Source organism: Glossina fuscipes, unplaced genomic scaffold, assembly GCF_014805625.2.
Source record: "Glossina fuscipes isolate IAEA_lab_2018 unplaced genomic scaffold, Yale_Gfus_2 2, whole genome shotgun sequence".
Classification (NCBI taxonomy): Eukaryota; Metazoa; Arthropoda; class Insecta; order Diptera; family Glossinidae; genus Glossina; species Glossina fuscipes.
In genome coordinates, this window is record NW_023998416.1 from 8,456,754 (window position 1) to 8,476,933 (window position 20,180).

Sequence of the window (20,180 nt, forward strand, 5' to 3'; positions counted from 1 at the left end):
TATGAGCTTCAATGAATTGTTTTTAATTGCCGCACTTTGCATGCATAAATAAAGCAATTGAGAAGCGCTGAATATAATATAATTATTATAAATTTATTTTACTATTACGGTTCAAACATTGTACAGTCCTTGTTCTTAAGAGTAGTTTTTTATAATTTGCCACTTAATATAGGCAATGCATCAAGCATATAGATAGATACAAACCGCTTTATTTTTTTCATTATATATGTATGCAAGTGGTGTGGGCGCATCAAATAGAGATGTACCTTTGAACGTTTGTTCGCTTAATGAAACATTTTTAATTACATTTACAGGGAATTGTTAGTCGCGTTACTTTGTTATTATAAATAAATTATCAGTATTTTATAAAAATGCATTTTAAAATGTAATTCTAAATAATGCACACGCTAAAGCTGATAGATAGATAGATGCATACATATTGTATAATTAATGCATTTTATACCAATACTTGTCCACAATTAAAAGTACAGTTTACATCACGTACATCAATGGATATATGGATGTGTACGCATAACTGCACAATACAATAAAATGGAAAATCGTCTAATTATTTGAATAGGTTTAGTTTACGCGGGCGTGGATGTTTGCGTTCGAGCGCACTCTACTGTACCGTCATCATAACTAAACAAATGAAAAAAAAAAAAAAGGAAAAAAGAGGAAAAAAAAAAAGTACGCCGCCAATAACATCAATACAAGCAAAAATATATGCAAGAAAAAAAATTGAACTCACTACTATCGTCGCCCAACCAGTACGTGTTACACGTATACTACATATAGGAAGCCTGCTTGTAAAGTAAAGCGTTGATATTATTGTGGTTAGTTGTCGAATACATGTTATTTTACATTTTGTGGACAGGAAATTAAATTTTCTACGCAAAAGTGCATAAATGAACGAACGTCAAACAAACGAGAGAAGCAACAACAACAACAACAACAACAACAAGAAAAACGACGGTCTGTGACGGCATACAACATACAACAATAACTAACTACAGTAATAACAATATATTCCCTATTCGTTTTATTTAAGGCCGCGACGCGAAAAGTGCCGAGGAATATGGAATTTATTATAAATTGTGTGGTAGCGTATTATGTATATTGCGAATGCTTTATTAGTTGTTGGTTGCCAACGTCATCCCCCAACTCTCATTCTCGCATCTCACATCCCCAATTCCGTCCGTCCCGCACGACTACAATTGTTAATACGCTAACGACTGCATATTGTCTGGTTGCATAGATGCCATACCACCTACGCCTACGTTGAACCTCTCCACCTCTTTATAGGATTTGCTTATTTATTTTTTTTTTATTTTTTATTTTTTTTTTTTTGTTTTTTCGCAATTATTGTTGGCATTTAATTATTTGTGTGTGCGTATCTGTCGTTCTACTCCCTCCAAGCCACATTACACAACAATCATTTGTTTTACAACAATTTTGCAAAAAAAAAAAAGGAAAAAAAGCATAAACCAAATGATTACCTCGAGGGTGGTGTAAAGAAATGGTTGCAGAAATCTGGTTATTTTGTATATAAAAATACCGATATTTCATAAATTTATTTTCAATAAATATTTATTAATTAATTAAAATTTTGAAAAGCATTTATATTCGGTTTTAGCGGTCGGTTAGTTTGGTTTGAGTTTCCGCACAAAACATATTTCGCTAACCATTCAACATTGTTGGGCACCTTTTTTCGCCTACTAGTTATGTCATAGTTCCTTTCTGTTTGCCTCTATTTTTTTTTAATGTTTTTTTTCTCAATTAGCGAGAGAACGTAAAAATTTATTATATATTAAAATACGTTCGCGGTTTGCAATTTAATTGCAACACGAAATTATTTTGTCCTACGGCCTGTAATGGTCTACATTCCTCTGTTGTTCCCGGAACTCGTAACCCGTAACTCGTTTGATTACTAAATATTTGATTATGAGGCCACCACCATATGCAGGAATTAATTTTTTGTTTTTCTCTCGTTTTTTTTCCACGAAAATATTTTACCGCAAATTTTCATAAATAAAATATTTATTTAGTGGTTTATTTATGAAACTTTGCAAATCGCTTTGTCAACATAAGAGGCCAGGCAGCTTATATGAAAGAACTTTGGCATTGTGTTCTCATATAATTATTGTTAATTTATTTATTTATTTATAAAATACCTTTATATGGCACTAAAAATACATTGCATGCCACCAAATTAATTCTTTTTATTGTTATATTTAATAATATTTTTAATTTTAAATACTTTTAACATTGAAAGAATGCAAACATGTAACGCCTTGCAAGGTATGGCACCATCATTTTGATATCCTTAAGTTGGACTCTGTTTCGAATTTTGCGAATGTGGGGCGTACACTCGATTCTGAATGCAACATTAAGTCGATGGTTCAAGTCTCCGTTGACAAAGTGAAAGGTTTGCTGGAGGTTAGTAAGCGTTGGTTGTACGAAGCTAACAACCTTTACATTAGTAGGAAGCTATTATCGCACTTGTTCAGCCTATATTGGAGAATTCATTGGTGATATGTTCGCCGAACTGCAGTTATTATGTTCATCAGGTTGAGTCTGTGCAGAAGGTTTTTTTTTTTTTAATTTTCTTTGTAAGGCTTGAGATGGAAACCGGTGCTCGGATTCATTGCTACCTTATGAGAGTCATCTTAGGCTTACACATCTTCCTGAATTCGCGTGCATAGTAGCTTATTAGTACAGGTGAATAATAGCTGATGATTCCCCATTTTTATCGAACGTAATAGATATTCACAATCCGATAAGGATAATCCATAATTATTGGTTTATTGCGGTGCCACGAACTTCTCGTATTAACTAAACTTTCAATCATCTACTCCGCTTTGCGTGTCGACTTTTTAATGATTATTTTAATCTTACTTACTTAGTCAAGCAACCGTTCATTAGTTGTTTCGGAGTCCTATCGAATCTTCAAATTAATTTATTGTGAGCACAAATAAAAATAGAAATGCTTGTAAATGAGACGTATTTTGGCATTGACATTAGAGTAACTAGAATGCAAGTGCTTTGCCCTTTATCGTACTCATTTGGATTGCTTGTATGTCATGTATTGTGACTAATTTTCTTTGGTTTGAAGAAAGAAATCATAAGAAAAAAAAAAAAAAGACGTGCGGAAGCTACACCTTCTAAAGCCATTATATCACGTCTTTTTAAACTAAGGTACTGTAGGGAAAGTGGCCAAAAAAAGTCAATGTACCAAATTTTTGGAAATTTCTTAAAAATTACGACCTATAGGTTGAACACAAAGAATAATTCGGACAGATGGATAGACAAGCGTAGGTCGATTCAGAAAATGATACCGCATCGGTCAAAAGATGAGTGTATCCATTGCCACAAAAAATCACTTGTCACGTTTGTTCTAGTGTTCTGCGTTGAGGGTAAGTCCAATGATATTTTCAGCCGATAAATCACACCCAAAACTTATATTTTGTACACGCAAAAGTCCTTTAGGAACGTCGGCTTTATTTTCTTTACATCAAAGAGGCAATAATCGTTATTTACTACGAAGTCATTTAACCAAATATGAGCTTCATCCCACATACACGAAACGCAACCTTAGGTTCGTTGTTTACGTAATAAATTTTAACCATTTCTGTACGCTCTACAACTATGTATATATTGTATTTCACAAACCATGCCGATGTCCAAACAATATATTGAAAAAAAATGTTCCGAATTTCAATTAGAATTGTTCTTAACTTGCGGAGCCACGAAATGCGCACATGGAAGTTAGTGACGTAAGCGGGATTGTCCCATAGCTCGCGAAAAAATTTTGCTTACAACAATACACGAAACATACATGCTTTTTAAGACCAGTCATGTAAAAAGTTCCTATCGTAGAATCGTTTACTTACTTCCTCCTTGGTGGCGGAAGAAAATGAAATTTTTGTACTTATTGTACATATTTGAATTTCAAATCGATATCTACGTTGATTTGCAATTCCTTTCCGAGATTATTTTAAATTAGCAATGAACACATTTTAATAGGCGGAGTCAGAGGTGCTCCAACTTTAACATTTGGAAATCCAGTAAAGATATTGTTACGAAAATCCCAAATCCAGTTAATGTCAGCTAAGTAATTTTACCTAATAATAAATTCCGTAAAGAAGGAAAACCCAAATGAGCATTCGCAGGCGCCTCATGCAGCTGCAGGCCGATGAAAACGATTAGAGGCAAAGCAGGCTGGGATTAGAAATAAAACCATAAATTTAGGTATAGTAACATGCTTGTAAAAATGTACATAAATAGAATATTTGTGGAAGGGAGAGTTTGTCGGGCAAGAGCATTTGAGCTGAGAGTATGGCCAAAATAAATTGTAAATAATCCTGCATGTAAGAAATATAAATAATGTAATAAATACTCCTACTGTTGTGAAAGTCAAAGTAGTAAAACAAAAGAACTTTGAAGTGCATTTCTCTTGAACAATATTTTCGCGATCCAGTGATACGGACTGTATCTTATAAAAGCGAATTTCATAACAATATATTTTCTCTGCACTCTCCATCTCTTTGCCTAAATTGAAGTACAGTTGAACGTCCAAATCACTAATAATTTAATGTCCAATTAAGATAGGTTTACTTCGCCTATTATTAGATTTTACTCGGTAGCATATATTCTAATCTTCTAATGGAGCTTTCAATACATTGATTTCTAAATGAAAAATAAATAAACGCGGAAAGAGCTTTTCCTCTAGTTCGTTACGATACGTAAAGCGTAAATAACCAAGAGGTTCAACCAATAACAGACTTATGCCCATTTGGCGACTGCAGTTGAGCGTAGTCCATTATGAGTTGTTGCAATCAAACGAAACCATCACTAGGAAGATCAGGCAATTCAACCAAACACTGAACGCATTATGTCAAACGTCGTGGCATCACATTTCGGCCCCGTAAGGCAAAGCTTGCCTAGAAAACGTTACCAGCGTCGAACTGATATGCGTTACTCCTAACACCTGACATTAGTTCCAGTTGGAGTCTATCTGAGCAAGGCTTCAATTTTTATGATGACATCCAGAAATTGAGAACTACACAAATAGTCCACTTCTGCCTCGAAATTCATTTTCCGGTAGTCCGTCTATCAACGGATGAAAAATAAATAAAATAATCTCGTCTTCGCCGTGAAGAGAGCTTTCTTCACAAAAAGACTGATCAGAAATATTTCTTACGTCTGACATTGTAAGCGAAAATTTAGGCTTAGGAGGTGTATAAAGCAATTTGCGCTTAAAAACGAGCTATCATCAAGTTTCTTATTCCATTCATTCATGCTCTACTTTTGTTACCTCGTATTCGCTAATTAAACTTTCAAGTTCTATGGGGATTGTGCGATAAGTTTGAGTTTTAATCTCCAATTTTCAAGAATTTTGTTCCATCTGCAATAAAATTATAGACTTATGACTTTAAGCAATTAATAAGTGATATCGGTCGTTTAAACAGTTAGCGCAGTGTGTGCGAAGATCGAGTCTGAAAGTTGGCGAAATTATTTGCTAACTATTTCAAGATCGAAAGTCATTGAAGCTGGCAAAAATCGATTTGTAACAACTTTACAAAGACAATCGCTTAACTGATTTTTATCTGCTTTTTTCAAAGCATCGTTATGATCTTTGAGATTTAATTTTAAGTAACACATTGACCAATAATTCTCATACTGATACATAACTGTCTTCTGTGGCAAGAAAAGTCGGTATTAATTGGAAAATCTGGCAAATGTCCTCAAATCCCGTTTCTCAAAATTTCTATATAATTGTGTGCAACTCCGGTCATTTATTTATGAGTTAACGACAATGACTCTCGGGTAGATTTTGAGAAAGGGTGTGATTAATTTATAAAGGTTAGTTGGCGCATATAAAATTTAAAATATTCACTGTTCGAAAAGAGTTTAAAAAGATTTAGTGCAAAGTTTTCAACCGAATCAGAGATCCATCACTGGAGCAATGAAAAGGTTCCGAAATATCCTATTAGTTGACATTCGAAATTCGCCTAAAGACTAAACTATTTCGCATGCTTTTTTTTTTAAAGGAGCCTTACGATGAGATATCTTCAGAATCGTACTCTAGCACATGCACCGTCATATTGTGCAAATTAAATACTTTTTTTTCACATTTTTTTGCGCTTTTCAAAATTCAATTAAAATAATTTCAATTATTAGTAAATTTAATATAATTTATGCAAATATTACGATACTTATACATATAAGTTGAAAAAAAAAAAAAAATCGAAAAAAAACGTGCTTACCATTCGTCCGTAAAAAATTTTTTAATTAAATATTATTTCAAGCGATAACGTGAAGAATAATTTGGCAAAAATTGTGCATATAAAAAACAAAAAAAAAAAAAAATTAAATTCTAAATGAAATATCGTCTGCAGAAAAAATAGAAAGAATAAATAAATATATAAAATATGACAATAATGCAGATTTTATATTTTGTAATTTATTTTATTTATTAAAAAAAAAAAAAAAGGATAACAATAACAACAACAAATCACCACAACAAATATGCGCATATGTGTGGAAATATATATAAAATCCAATTAAATATTTAATAATTAAAATTACCACCATCAGCAACTATGTATATAATACATATGTATATGTATGTATCTATGTATATATGTATATATGTATATATGTATATACATGCATAACACATAAGTATGTAAGAGACTAATGTGTTATGTAGGATATGGCACCACATTGCCACATACACCAACGATTTTATAGAAAATCACTAATATTAAAACAAGCCGCAAATAATATTGAACTGCATTGGAAAAGGGCGGTAGTATGTTGAAACTGCTGGTGCTGGTGCTGCTGCTCTCTCAAAAAAAAAAAAAAAAAAAAAAAAAAAAAGAAAAGCATGAACAAAAAATATCGCATACAATAGAAAAATCAAAACATTAGCGATTGGATTTTAAAATGAATTGAAAATAAAGAAAAGTTGTGGTATTAAAATGGGTTGAGAGGGAAAGAGGTTTGATATAGAGAGATTACGCCGAAAGGAGTTTTACATCGAGTCCCTCTTAACTGTGGTCTAGCATTTGAAATACATTTTAAATTAAGTGCATATTTTATCACATTTATTGTGTATGCATGGCGTACGAAAACAAACACATCTCACATATCTCACCCAACGCAGTACTGGAATGCCTAGGCTTGGCCGCCAATATAGGCTTGAATATAAAATATACAAAAAAAAAAAAAAGAATTTGTTTGGCAAAAACCAGGAATAGCAATAATAAAAACAACAAGACCCGCTATCTAAACCGCCATACACTAACGCATACGCTTGGTTAGATAATGGCAGAGTTTGGCCGGCCCGGGTTCGGTCGATGTTCATGATGAAAGCATTAGTACTGATGTAGATGATGATGATGATGATGATGATGATGATGATGACTATGGTGGTGATGGTGTTGACTAAAAACTGTTATATATATATATATATATATATATGTATATGCGTGTATGTGTTTGTGCAAAGTGCATTTATTTATATGTTGCCATATATATATATAAATATATATATATATATATATATATACCGCGTAGTATAATAATAATAATAACAACAAGTACAAGAACAATAGTGAAAAACAGTCAAGTAGAAAAAGCAATAACAACAAATGTTTTAAAATTCTAATGCGATATTGAGTTGCAAATTTCAATATGCACACAGCAATATGTATATGTATTGTATGGATGTTAGTATAGCATTAAACATTCATATTTCGCTATTGCAATCGCATTCGAACACGCAGGTATGTGTGTTTATACGCATTTAAATGCAGTTCAATACATACGCACGTACAGTTTACGGTTCGTTATTTTAGTCTCGCATGTGCCTTTAACATAAATCAACCTCACACTGCCTCTCTAATGTAGGCTATACATATTAACACTTGGTTAAGCGTATACGCATACGCTCATGCATATACAAAACATACGCACATGTCGATGCAAACATGCAACAACGTCGTGCATTTTATGTGTAACTATAAAAACAACTGAATATACGCACGCACTTATTAATACACGCTTACATATATATATACATATATATATATATATATACGCATTCAACACTAGATACCACGACGTATTATCGACATTTTGCTAAATATTCCATTAGCATATACATACATAATCTTGGTAAGTGTATCGCCAATTCATTTTCAAAACAAGCGAATTTCGTGCTAGCAACTTGAACACAAGTTATACATACATACTTGAAGTTGCTTATGTTTTCATACAAATTAATTAACTCCAGAATCGAAAACTTAACGGATTGCGAGATATTTAGCTACCATAATAGAGCCGATCACATTTTTAAACTTCGAATAGGTCTTTCGTATGCCCAACGCATAATTCCTTCTTCTGAACAACAGAGAGGATACAATAGAGGCAACAATGATATCAATTGCGATCTCTGAGCTGTTTGAGCTAAAGCTGATAATCTGATCAATATGTTCATTGAAGAGAGCAAGATGTTAAATAAAAGACAAAAGATGTAAAATAGATGAGAAATTTCGCTTACCCAACTAGTTTCCACTCAAATCATGTACGAACGAAATTTGCCTTAAATTGAAGTCATGATATGATTTCAAATATTATTGACAGGAACATATATCAATTTTATGCATCGTCAATAAATGTCTTCTCTTTCTCTAAGGTGCCGGGAAGTAAGTCATTTTATTTACTACGAAAAAATTATCTGGACCCAAAGTAAGACTTTTAGCTCCTGCAATGATGCTAAGATATAGGAACTATCTTCATCTAATTTTTCTTGGTCTTGGACTGTTCTAATAGTTGCCTTTGCAGCAATTGTTCAGGTGGGCGTACAACAATACAGCATGAGAAGTTAGGCATTCTCAACTCATACGATAATCAAATCTAATTTGGCCATTCCAGATCCGAGCTAACGCCACTTGTTGCGACTATCACTTAACGTTATTCTTTTGGGGCGAGTAGGCAAGAAAGAAAGGCTGTGTTCGCGGGTTTAAATCTTAGTGCGTTAGAATTTACTTCGGTCGTAGCACTTATCGATTGGACACACACACACACACACTAGGTTGCGGCCACCATCTACTTATTTCTTTCTTTCTTTCTCTTTCCTCACTTGTTTGTGACTGAAACACTCACTGCGTTATACGAATATGGGACGTACCCTGAATGATTGGTCATCTCATGGTAGAAAACCAATCATACTTTAGGAATTTAAAGTCCAGTTTTCCCCTGCTACCTAAGAACAGTTGTAATGGTTATTGCCGTCTCGGCCAACCTATCCGCACGCAACCCAGATTTTAGTTTACAGTCGAAACTGTAGGGTTATATTCTATAAAGTCTTAATAAGACTATGGACTCATCAAAAATGCCTCCTCTTTCTGATTTCCCAAAGGGCCGCATCTTATACATTGGAAGCTTTAAATAGGTTTATTTCGCCTCTTATGACTAATGCCAGTAAAGACCTTCGATGTTATTCTTAATCGTTCTGAATTTAAGAGACTATTCTTGTTTGCGTATGACGCGTTTAGCTTTATAGCATTACTCGGCTTGAACATTTAATGCGTCGTATAATAATATTTTCATTTGAAAATTTCAAAACAAAAGACACAAATTTCCATACGACTATAATAAAATGCAATGCCCGATATCTACATGTATGCGTATACATATATGTATATATACGTGAAAAGGGGTTTTGTTGTTGTATTTGTCCGGCTATTATCACGCGTTCTATAAAATGAATAAACCGAACGCATATGAACGCGGATGTGTCAATATCTGGGCGTGTGCGTATGTGATTTTGCTGATTTTGTTCACATTATTACGTATTTTCCGTTTCCTGTTCTACTCTAAGCCCGTCATGTTTATATAAAATAAATGCCATTAAGCTTTTCCTTTTACTCTGCGAAAATTAATGCCCTCTAACATGACCATCAGTCAACACTAAAGAAAATTTCTTCTTTTTTTTTTTTCAGTAGAAGAGACTATTGGAAAATATAATATATCTATATATATATATATATATATAAATTTATACATATATTATTATTGCATTTATGTATGTATGCGGGTATGAAATTATGTGATATTAAACATTCGAAAAAAAAAAGACGACAAGTTTAGAATCAAAAATTGTTATTGAAATGATGCGGAAGGGGGGTGAGGCAGTTATTATAAATACAAATTCGAATACAAAAGCAAAAATGAACAGATTTTTATCTGTACACTTAGTTGCGCTTTATCGTATACATATTGCATATGTACAGAGACGGGCGGGCTTTTTATGCGCCGCATGTCTGAATGCATAGTTTATGGTAAGGTGACATATTCCATTGTTTCGCTGACTGCACTGGCAAACAATCTGCTATTGATAATTAGTTTTGCATAATTATACCCAGTTGCCTGATTAGGAGGTTGTGCAGTGAGTTAGGTAAGTATTGTTTTTACTTTACTCAGTTGTTGTATCAAATTATAAAACTTCTATTATTAGGAGTGAAAAATACAAAAAAACAAAAAATCTATGTTTTGAGAAAATAATTAAAAATTAATTTTAATAAAACCAAATTGGAAAACTTAGCCTCGGACGGATATTAAAATATTTAACACCGGACATAGAGAAGGCGAACAATCAAGCAAACAATATGAACACATCTTACCATAATTTTAGAATTATGTTATATAAATTTTTCTTAAAATTCATAATAGAATATCCCAACTATATTCAATACTTCGTTCAGGGGGGCGATTCCCTGCAGCTTTCCCTAATTCTATATAAACTCATAAGCTTATAAAAATAATTATTCATTCATATTTGCTTCATTTTTTTATACCCATCACCGAAGGATGATCCATTTTGTCAAGACGTTTGCAACGCCCGCAAGGAAACATGAGAGACCTGCACCTAAACCTGTCCGCCTATTTGTCTGACCAGGTCTCCGTTTGCGTAATAGTATTGTAATACTTATGGTAAACATTCTCATGTTAGGGATAATTACGATATCGCCTACAAATTTGCAAAAGAATTTGGAATTGATCTAAATTTTTCAAACGACGCGCCTACAACGTCCACAATGCCTATGCGACCAAAACTTTTATTTTGAAGATAGAAAAAACCAGCTGCACCCACTCCATATTATAAAACATTTTGTTCTTTACTTCTTTCGTTTTTTTTTTTAGGGTAAAGGTGTCAGGTATAAAAGATTTGATCCCAATCGAATTTAATTTTCTTTCGCCCGCGAACAATTGAACAATCATTTTATCGAAACCTTTTGGGGAAAAAGAAATGATTATCGTACATTTCAGCGACCCCTTCTGAGAAAGAATAACAGAAAATGTGGCAGGTTTGACCATAGTCTTCCAACGAATAATAAAAAATTCTGCACGTTTGTTGAAATCAAATATCGAATGCAAATTCAGGTCATATCCAACGGTCTTTAGGTATCGTTAAAGTATTTATTTTATCCCTTTATCCCTCTACAAGAATTGAAGAATGCCGTACCTCTTATCGGGGAAAAAGAAACGATTACCTTAGATTCCATCGACCTCTTCTGACGAATATTAACAGAACATGTGACAGATTTCGCCAAACTCCAAAATTATAAATTATGCCACATAAGGACAACGATAGATTCAGGTCACATCCAACGCATCGTTTAAGTATTTGTTTTACCTCTTGTACGCCTACTTTCTAAAGATGCCTCAGACGGCAGCAGTGTTAAAGACTTATGTAATTTTGAATATTTCTACAGGACTTTTGATTATTCGCTTGTACAGGAGATGGGCAAAATGAACAATGTGTTGGACAACTTTTTTTTTTTAGAGAAAAACTCCAATTCTACGTGGATTAGACTCGTAGAATATCTGAAAAGCGGAATGTTTTCCTATTTTTCTATCAAATCATCCGCCAATTGCTGTAATGGTATTGGAGATGGAATGTTGTTTCACTCTCTCTGTCCTGAACCTACCTATAGTGATTCAGTTATGTTGAGGTCTATCGCTTGTGAAGATATTCTAATGCTCCCCAAACGATGAATTGAAATAATTTTCAAAAAAAAATCCGCCTGAGTGGCCGAAGGCGAGGAATCTCGACTAGCAAGTCAATGGTCGTGGGTTCGAATCTCAACTGCGGTAGAGTTTTTAATAAAAGCCGATAGCTTTAGAAGCTAGTGCTTTTAAGAGTTTAGTCTTAGAATTTATTTCTTTGGCGAAATTAATAATAATAATAATAATAATAATAATAATTTTTAAAAACATTCTTTTCTCTTTTTCATTTTGAAGGCTCTCGATTATGATTGTGAAGTGCAAGAACAACAAGATATCCCGCAAGCCATACAATTGCTTGGCGAAATGAATAGTAACGTTAAGCAGGTTACAGATCTCGTTGAAGGAATGCTACAGCGCGTTAAACGCGGTGAGCTCACTACAGAATATGGTTTAAGTTTCCTTGAAGTTAAATATCACATGTTACTCGACTATCTTATCAACCTTACGTATGTGGTGTTAAGAAAATGCTCGGGAGAAACCATCGAAGGTGATCCTTCTATAGAGCGTTTAATTGAAATACGTACTGTGCTTGAAAAAATTCGACCAATTGATTACAAATTACGCTATCAAATTGATAAACTAGTTAAGACGGCCACCACAGGAGTGACAAGTGCTACAGATCCAATTTTATATAAGGTATGAAAGAGTTAAATGAAAATTGTTTCCAATTTAAATTTAATAACGAAATGTTTGCAAAATGAATGAACAGCCAAATCCAGACAACATGTTAAGCAATGATATCGATGCTGAAGGCAAGGAAGATGACGAAGAGGAATTAGAAGATGAGGAAGATGATAGTGATAGCGAATCCGAAGATGAAGAGAAAGGTTTGAAGAGGCCTAAAAAGGCGGCAACAGCTGGCAAACCGGGTATTTATGTACCACCAAAAATAAAACCAGTTTACTATGACGGTGACGAGAAGCCTGAAGATAAGGAAAAGAAGATTTTGGAAAGAGCCAAAAAACGAGCAATCACGTTAGTTTTATTCAGATTAAATTGTTGTTAATACGAAAAAACATTTTTATTTAATTTTTGTAGGTCTTCTATGCTGCAAGATTTAAAGGAGGAATATTTGGATGTTCCCACAGAAATCTCATCCACCTCGAGAGCCCAGCAAATACTATCGAAGGCACAAAAAGAGAAGCAAGAATACGAAGAGACTTATTTAACTCGCTTACCCGTGACCAAAGCCGAAAAGCATCGTCAGCGCAAATTAACGACTTTAGGTAAATAAAAAAACAAGTAAAAATGCAGCAGCGGATCATGTCCCACCTTTAAATAGCCTGCACTAATTCGCTGAACACGATTACTTATATAAAGACTTCGTAAAAGGGTGCGTTATATGGGAAGTCATCGAAAAAATGGTCCGATCCGAGCAATTGTCAGTAGCTTTCATCCTTGGGCTAACACACGAAATTTAACCAAAATATCTCGAAAATGGCTGTCTGGGCGGATGGACAGACAAGCTTGCGGTGTCACATAATAAACAGTGGGTCTACTTCAAGCCATCCTGGATGTTTGATGTCTCCGCATATTCTTCATAAATCGTGCGGGGAATAAAAATATTTGCATTTCCTTCACAAGAAAGATCTACTATGAATTTTTTTAAATATATGTAGGAAGGGGAAACACGCAACAAGATATTTCAAACATGAGGGAGATACAAGACGGAGAGACAAGCTTGGCGTATAAGACAATAACTTAATCCAAAGTGCTTCTGCATGTTTTATACATCCGTACAATCTTAATAAACTCTTTTTGTATAGTTAATAACAATTCTCCATAAGACGTATTCTGAACTTTCAAAGATTTGTGGGGAAGTGGGAAATCCGCAGTACCCCGATGCGCTTTTAGTAGAACAATTTCCTTGATCAAAATATTCGCAAATCGTTTACGAGTTACAGTTACATCTAACATATCCATTTCATTGACCATCAATTTTCTTTTAAGCTATTCACTGATAACATTCTCATTCCCATCAAATTTTATTTGTATATTTCAGGCACCTTGGGTGACGAAATTTTGGGGGAAATTAGCCGCGACGCCGCCTTACGTGGTGATACATTAACGGGCAGCAGCAAAAAACGTAAAGCCAAAATGGGTAAAGGTAAAAAGAAAGGCAGCAAAAAACGTAAATTCCATTAAAAGGGAACTAAAAAAAATAATAATTTTCATAAAATCTCCGCATTCATCCTTTATTACTTTCCTAAACCCCTGGGAAAAAAAAAACTATAATTTTATGTTAAAAAATGTATAAGAAAAAAATAGCATTTTAAAGACATGGAAATTTTTTAAATTGTGTTTACCTTATATGGATTAGAAATTATTTTTATTAATTTTTAATTAAAATTATATATTATATTTTTCCTTATAGGATTATTGTTGTGATTTTCTTTACCCTTAAAAATACATAACACAAACCAAAAAAAAAAAACATTTATATATTACTTTTATTTTGTTTTTTACTACAATCAAAAATAAACTAATTACGCAAGTGGCACTTATTTCTCGTTGCTAACAAACTTGGTGCACAGTAACAAGGTTTCCATACTACGTTTTATGGCACTCATCATCATCATTTCGAAAATCTTGGAAACTCAATTTTTCGTTATTCTTAAAATTTGAAACTAAAACTTTACACACAGTACAAATACATTAGTAATGAAGAAGAACAAAAGTTTCTTAAACCAATGTGTGTGTGCTTCATCAGAGGATCAAGAAAGGATCCACATTCGTGGATTGTAACTAAATTTTACGCATTAAGCAGTGGATATCAGATTCGTGTCTACCCATATCGAAACTAATTAGGAATTTAGATGATAGTCAGCTTAAAATTTCGCAATTATATCTAATATTTAGTATTATGGGTATTTATGCCAAGCTTAAAAATTTTGCTCAGAATATTTGCTTCGACCGTAAAAGATAATTGATTTTCATACCTATACTACTTATGATAATTTATAAGCACGTGTCGCAAAACAAACTCTTCTATTAAGTTGGTGGCAAAGTTCTGATGTGTTTTAAATAAAGCTTTTAAGTTTGAAGATGTTTGATGTGTTCCTCGGCACTCGAGTCATGGATACCGAACTCTTTCACAATTGCAAAATGGTTAGATATGAGTCATCCTCCAACATGGACCGCTAAATGCCATTATCGAACGGATCAACAATCTTCTTTAAGACTGAAATCCACGGAACGGAATTTGCGCAACCATCACAACTTGGAACATTTATAGCTTCGCTCCTCAAGTCTTCCACCTGTTTGCCATGGCCTAACAGGTAAAATCATCTACAGATGGTAAAACACGATATAGCTTTCCCCCCAACCCATTATTTTTGATTGACAATCAGGTTTTCCCATTTCTCTCTTTCCGAACCGAAAGTCTTTGCCCTACAAAGTCGAAACACAGAAAAGAAGCTGATAGGAAAGGGTTTGTGAATAAAGCGAATACAACACAGAAGAAGGAAGGTCCCTCTTTCTTCATAGAAAGAAAGAGGGACGTGCATAGCGCTAGCTTTTGTAAACCAAGTCTCTCTTCTGGACAAAATAGAGAAATGGGATCTCCATAGTGGCAAAGAGGGACGTGAGTACCAGTAGCTTTTGTTAACCAAGTCTCTCTTTTGGACAAAGAAAGATAAAGGGGATACTCATAGAGGGACAGGGGGAAAGTGTGTCCGTTTGACCGATATATTTAATAATTCGAATATAAATAAAAGACACTCAAACTGAGTTATAGCCACCCGCATGATAGATTTTGAACGGAGGAAGGGTGCGTAGCAACCATGTCATGCAAATAGCTTAAACGGTGGAGGTCATATGTTATAAAAAGCTTCGCAAGCAACGTCATTTCCACGAGAATAGTTTTCAATACTCAATCTACCTATGGCCAACAAGGGCCTTATGACAAGCCTAAATAAGCAGAGGAAAAGCACGGAAGCTAGACAACGATGTTTTTGAAGACAATCGAGATAATAAGCTGTAGTAGCACAAGTTTCCCTCAGATGAAAAAATTTCTATAAACACGTAAGGTAACAGGGAAGCAACCATTTTCCCCGTCTCACTGAAAACCATGACTTTGCGAATTTGGATCTTGCGTTTGTTAATTAAAAAAAAAAAAAACTTTTCAAGATCGATTTGGAAAATGAGCGGAAAATGCACTTTTTGGGTCCGCCCCTGCCTATTTTTCATTTTTTGTCACTTTTTTTGATGCTTAGAACCTTGGAACCGTTTAGTCTTTCAAAGCTACATTTAACAGCAACGAGGCAGCCTCCGTCAAAATGTGACCGTATATGGTCAGTTTTAATATACTCCAACTTCATTTTATTTTATATTTAATATTTCTATTTTTTTTTTTTTTAATTTGTTGCTATTAACGATTCTAATATAATTAACGATATTTTCAACTATATATTTTTCAACCCTTTTTTTAGCAAAAAAAAAGAAAAAAAATAAGAAAAGAAAAGATTATATACTCGCATTGAAAAAAAATAAATAAACTGCATTAAATTTTCGGCAGCAAAATTTAAAATTAAAAAATTTTCAAAACAAAACAAAATTAATAAAAATTTAATTGTAAACCATAAATAAAGACGAAAAGAGATTAAAAACTATTCATTTCGAAATAACAAAATTTTTAAAAATTAACTGAAACTAAAATTAGAAAAAAACTATTTGGATGTAAAGAAAGGAAAAAAAATTTTAAATATATATAGAAACTATAATTATAAAAAAATACGTATTATGTTGTTTTTAGGAGTCAAAAATTGAACAAAAAAAAAAAATTCTTTGTTTTTTTCTTTTATTTCACATTACATTTAATATAATTTTAAAATGTCTGGGCAATGATGAAAATAAAATTTTGGAAAATAAAAAGAAAAATTTTTTTTTAACATTTGGCTAAAACAAATCACAACATAGTTAATGCAGTTACATAAACTCAACCATAAGATCGAGAGATAGAGAGAGAGAAATAGAGAGAGAGATAGAGAGAAAGAGAAAAAGAAAAAAGCAAAGCACAAAGTAAAAAAAATTAAATTACAAAATGCAAACAAAAAAAAAAACGTTTGTTTTGTCTTCTGTTAACTGATAAAAGATAAAAAAGAAACCCTGAAGATGAAAAAAAAGGAAAAAAAATATATACGAAAACTACAAATTATTCACCACAAATTATGCAGTTGCCTTATTATACACAAAATAAATAAAATAAAATTATAAAAATACTAAAAAAATGAAATTTAACAAAAATAAATAAATAAATTTAAATAAACAACAAAAAATGAAGTTTAAAAAAAAAAACAAATGCCAAAATGAAGAAAAAAAACAAAAAACGGAAAAATATTTTTTAAACAGAGACCGGTATACAAAACTACAACAACAAGATAAATAATTACAAATTTTGCCAAAATACTATTCATTTTTAATTTTTAATTTAATTTTTTTTTTGTTGTTTTTTTGTTCTTTATATACTCTAATTTTGTTTCGATAAGTGATAACGACAAAGAAATATTATATAAAAATATTTTTAACTATACCCTCCGTCTTGAAAACAGAACCTTATGATTTAATTCTCTTTTCTTATTTTTCCTCTTTCTTCAAACATAATAAAAAACAAAAAAGAATTATGTATATAAGCATAACTCCTAAAAACAACTAAAAAAAATCTTTATTATTTATTTTATTAAAAGTAAAATAATAAAAATTCAAAGTATATATATTTTAAATGTGAGATTTTGAACTAAACGATTTTTAACAAAAAAAAAAAAAACTAAATTTTTTTATTATAGAATAAAAAACATAAAATGTAATCAATGTTAAGAGTAAAATTTAACAGAAATTATACATTCGATTAAAGCATCGGTTACCGGGAAATGTTAACTATTCTTAGAACTTATCTGAAATGAATTTAATTCTCTCATAAACGAAAACTGAACGTGCATAAGAGAGCCGCCACACCGACAGGTTTTTATTATTACACTATAAGGAGTGCAAGTGATATTTTCTTCCTTCCCCGCTTAAGCTGAAATTTTTTATTTTATTTATTTCTTAAATTAACATCAATTGATTTTGAAAGTATTAGGAGTACAAAGTAGTTCAGTCCGGCTCAGTAAGAGAGATTATAATTACTGGTATAGAGTGTAGAATAAACCTGTGATTGCTTCATTTGAATGCACTGTCTTCAAACTAGGCGCAACTGTATAACACTACAGCATACACAACACGGTCTCATGGAGCTTTGAATAGATGTAGTTTCGTGCCGAGAAAGTGGAATTTACTCCAAGCTTTGCTTTACTAAATCCTTACATGTGGTAAATCATAGATGCGCTACACTATCCAAAGCCCAAATAACCGAGGTGGAGAATATGCGAACCAATAATATCGCTGATAAGGCTAAATATCTCTGATGGCCCGATCATATGGATGTGGTGTGAGATAAAACTATCACTAAAGAGGGCTATCAGCAATAGTTGAAAGTAATTGTGACAAAAAAAGGGCATTATATACCAAAAGGCATGGCGTCGTGAATTTTTATGAGAATAAATGAATTCAGCTGCATATATGAAATAATTGCTGTTCTACTCTCCCTGCTGCTATGAGCAGATAGTACTTTTTCCGACTAACACTGGTTTCAGAAAATTACTTATTGTTTGCTCGGACGGTGATTCGATTTTTACGATGATGCCAAAAAATGGACTTTAGGGATAGCCTAAATAGAATTTATGAATTTGCCTGAAAGACGGGAGAAAGTCGTAACTAACGATGGACGTTACTTTACATTGCACCAATTCTCTGAATAAAAAAACTGCAAATTGACAAAGAAAACCTTCAAAACTGATTTGTACACACAATGTCTACATAACGCATAGCATTAAATTATCATTGAACCATTTTCAAACAAAAAAAGTAAATATAATTTATTGTTGAGCCAATAGCCTGTGTTGCTAGTGCTCAATGTCTTTTTTTAGTCTAAGAATTCAATTCATTAGTCTAAAATTAAAATAATAATAATAATAATAATAATTTATTGTTATTGTTATTATTGTAACATTTATTTAAACCAAAAGAATAAATCCTAGCACTAAAAAGTCAGGTGAGCACCAGCAACTAAGACTATCAGCCAAAACGTTACCATTAAATCACATTTTGAAAAATGAGCTCCACCTTTAAGGTCGTATTTGTTGTGGTTTATGTGGATTGTTATTATGCTTTTCATCCTCTTGCTGCATACCTTATTACGATTGCAGATGTAACCCAAACATATTCAAGTTTCTGTTTTTGTTGCTTGTTTTGTTGACACTGTGTAAAGAGTGAATTTCTAAAATATGCACAGTTCGAAAGCTCTTCTGGCATATTTCATTTATGAAACTCATATTGGGGGCATATTGCTATAGTGAATGCAAATTATCAAGTCGAAAAACCCTTAAATTTCTGCCTGCAGTAGTCACCTGTACACCTGTATGTAGGTTTGAAAGTTTACTCGCCTGAGTGGTGGTTCAAGTTTAACAATCATCAACTGCTTCGAACGTTCGTTAATTTGCTTTTCCTCTTTCTTTTGTTGGAGTTTTCTTTTCTTTTTTGGTCTTTTGGATTTTTCGTTCGTCTTTTTTTTTAGCTTCTGGCACCTTATTATATGAAACTTTACGTTTGCTTAAAGATTCCTTGCATTCTGTTAGGATCTTTTATTGCCCTTTAGCTTTTCGCCTTTCCTATGCGGTCAGTGGGAGCGCGATGTAAACAATCCATCATCACTTTGTGGCTCCGTTTGCATTCAAAACAGAATTTCTTTCTATTTGGCAAACTGATAAGCGCGTGCAACTTGAGTCATCTGCTTTTGCTGGCTGATGTTCCACTTAAAAACGCGTACTTGAAACAATTTGCGGTTATATGTTCTGTATCGATTGGATTGACGAGCGACTACTATGTAGCGACAAAGCAACGAACAGTGAACGCTGCATTCAACTTTACTTACAGGACTTTTATAATCTTTGGTAATAGGATATTGAAGACAACGCGATTCTATTGCACATATTTCTCTTACTCTTTGTGTTCCTTATATTCCCAATTGATGTACCCGAGTAAGTGATTATCGAAGAACGTAAATT

General features: G+C 32.9%; 1 protein-coding gene across 1 annotated transcript in view; it reads left to right on the forward strand.

The window, feature by feature from the left end:
* Nucleotides 1–14,369, forward strand: part of LOC119634206 (neuroguidin) — a 67,940-nt gene extending 53,571 nt beyond the window's left edge. Inside the window, exons 2-5 of the mRNA XM_038028241.1 lie at nt 12,316–12,717; nt 12,791–13,056; nt 13,120–13,307; nt 14,084–14,369. Of these exons, the coding sequence (XP_037884169.1) occupies nt 12,316–12,717; nt 12,791–13,056; nt 13,120–13,307; nt 14,084–14,226 (999 nt within the window). The 3' untranslated portion in view covers nt 14,227–14,369. The remainder of the gene's footprint in view (nt 1–12,315; nt 12,718–12,790; nt 13,057–13,119; nt 13,308–14,083) is intronic.
* Nucleotides 14,370–20,180: the final 5,811 nt, after the last annotated feature.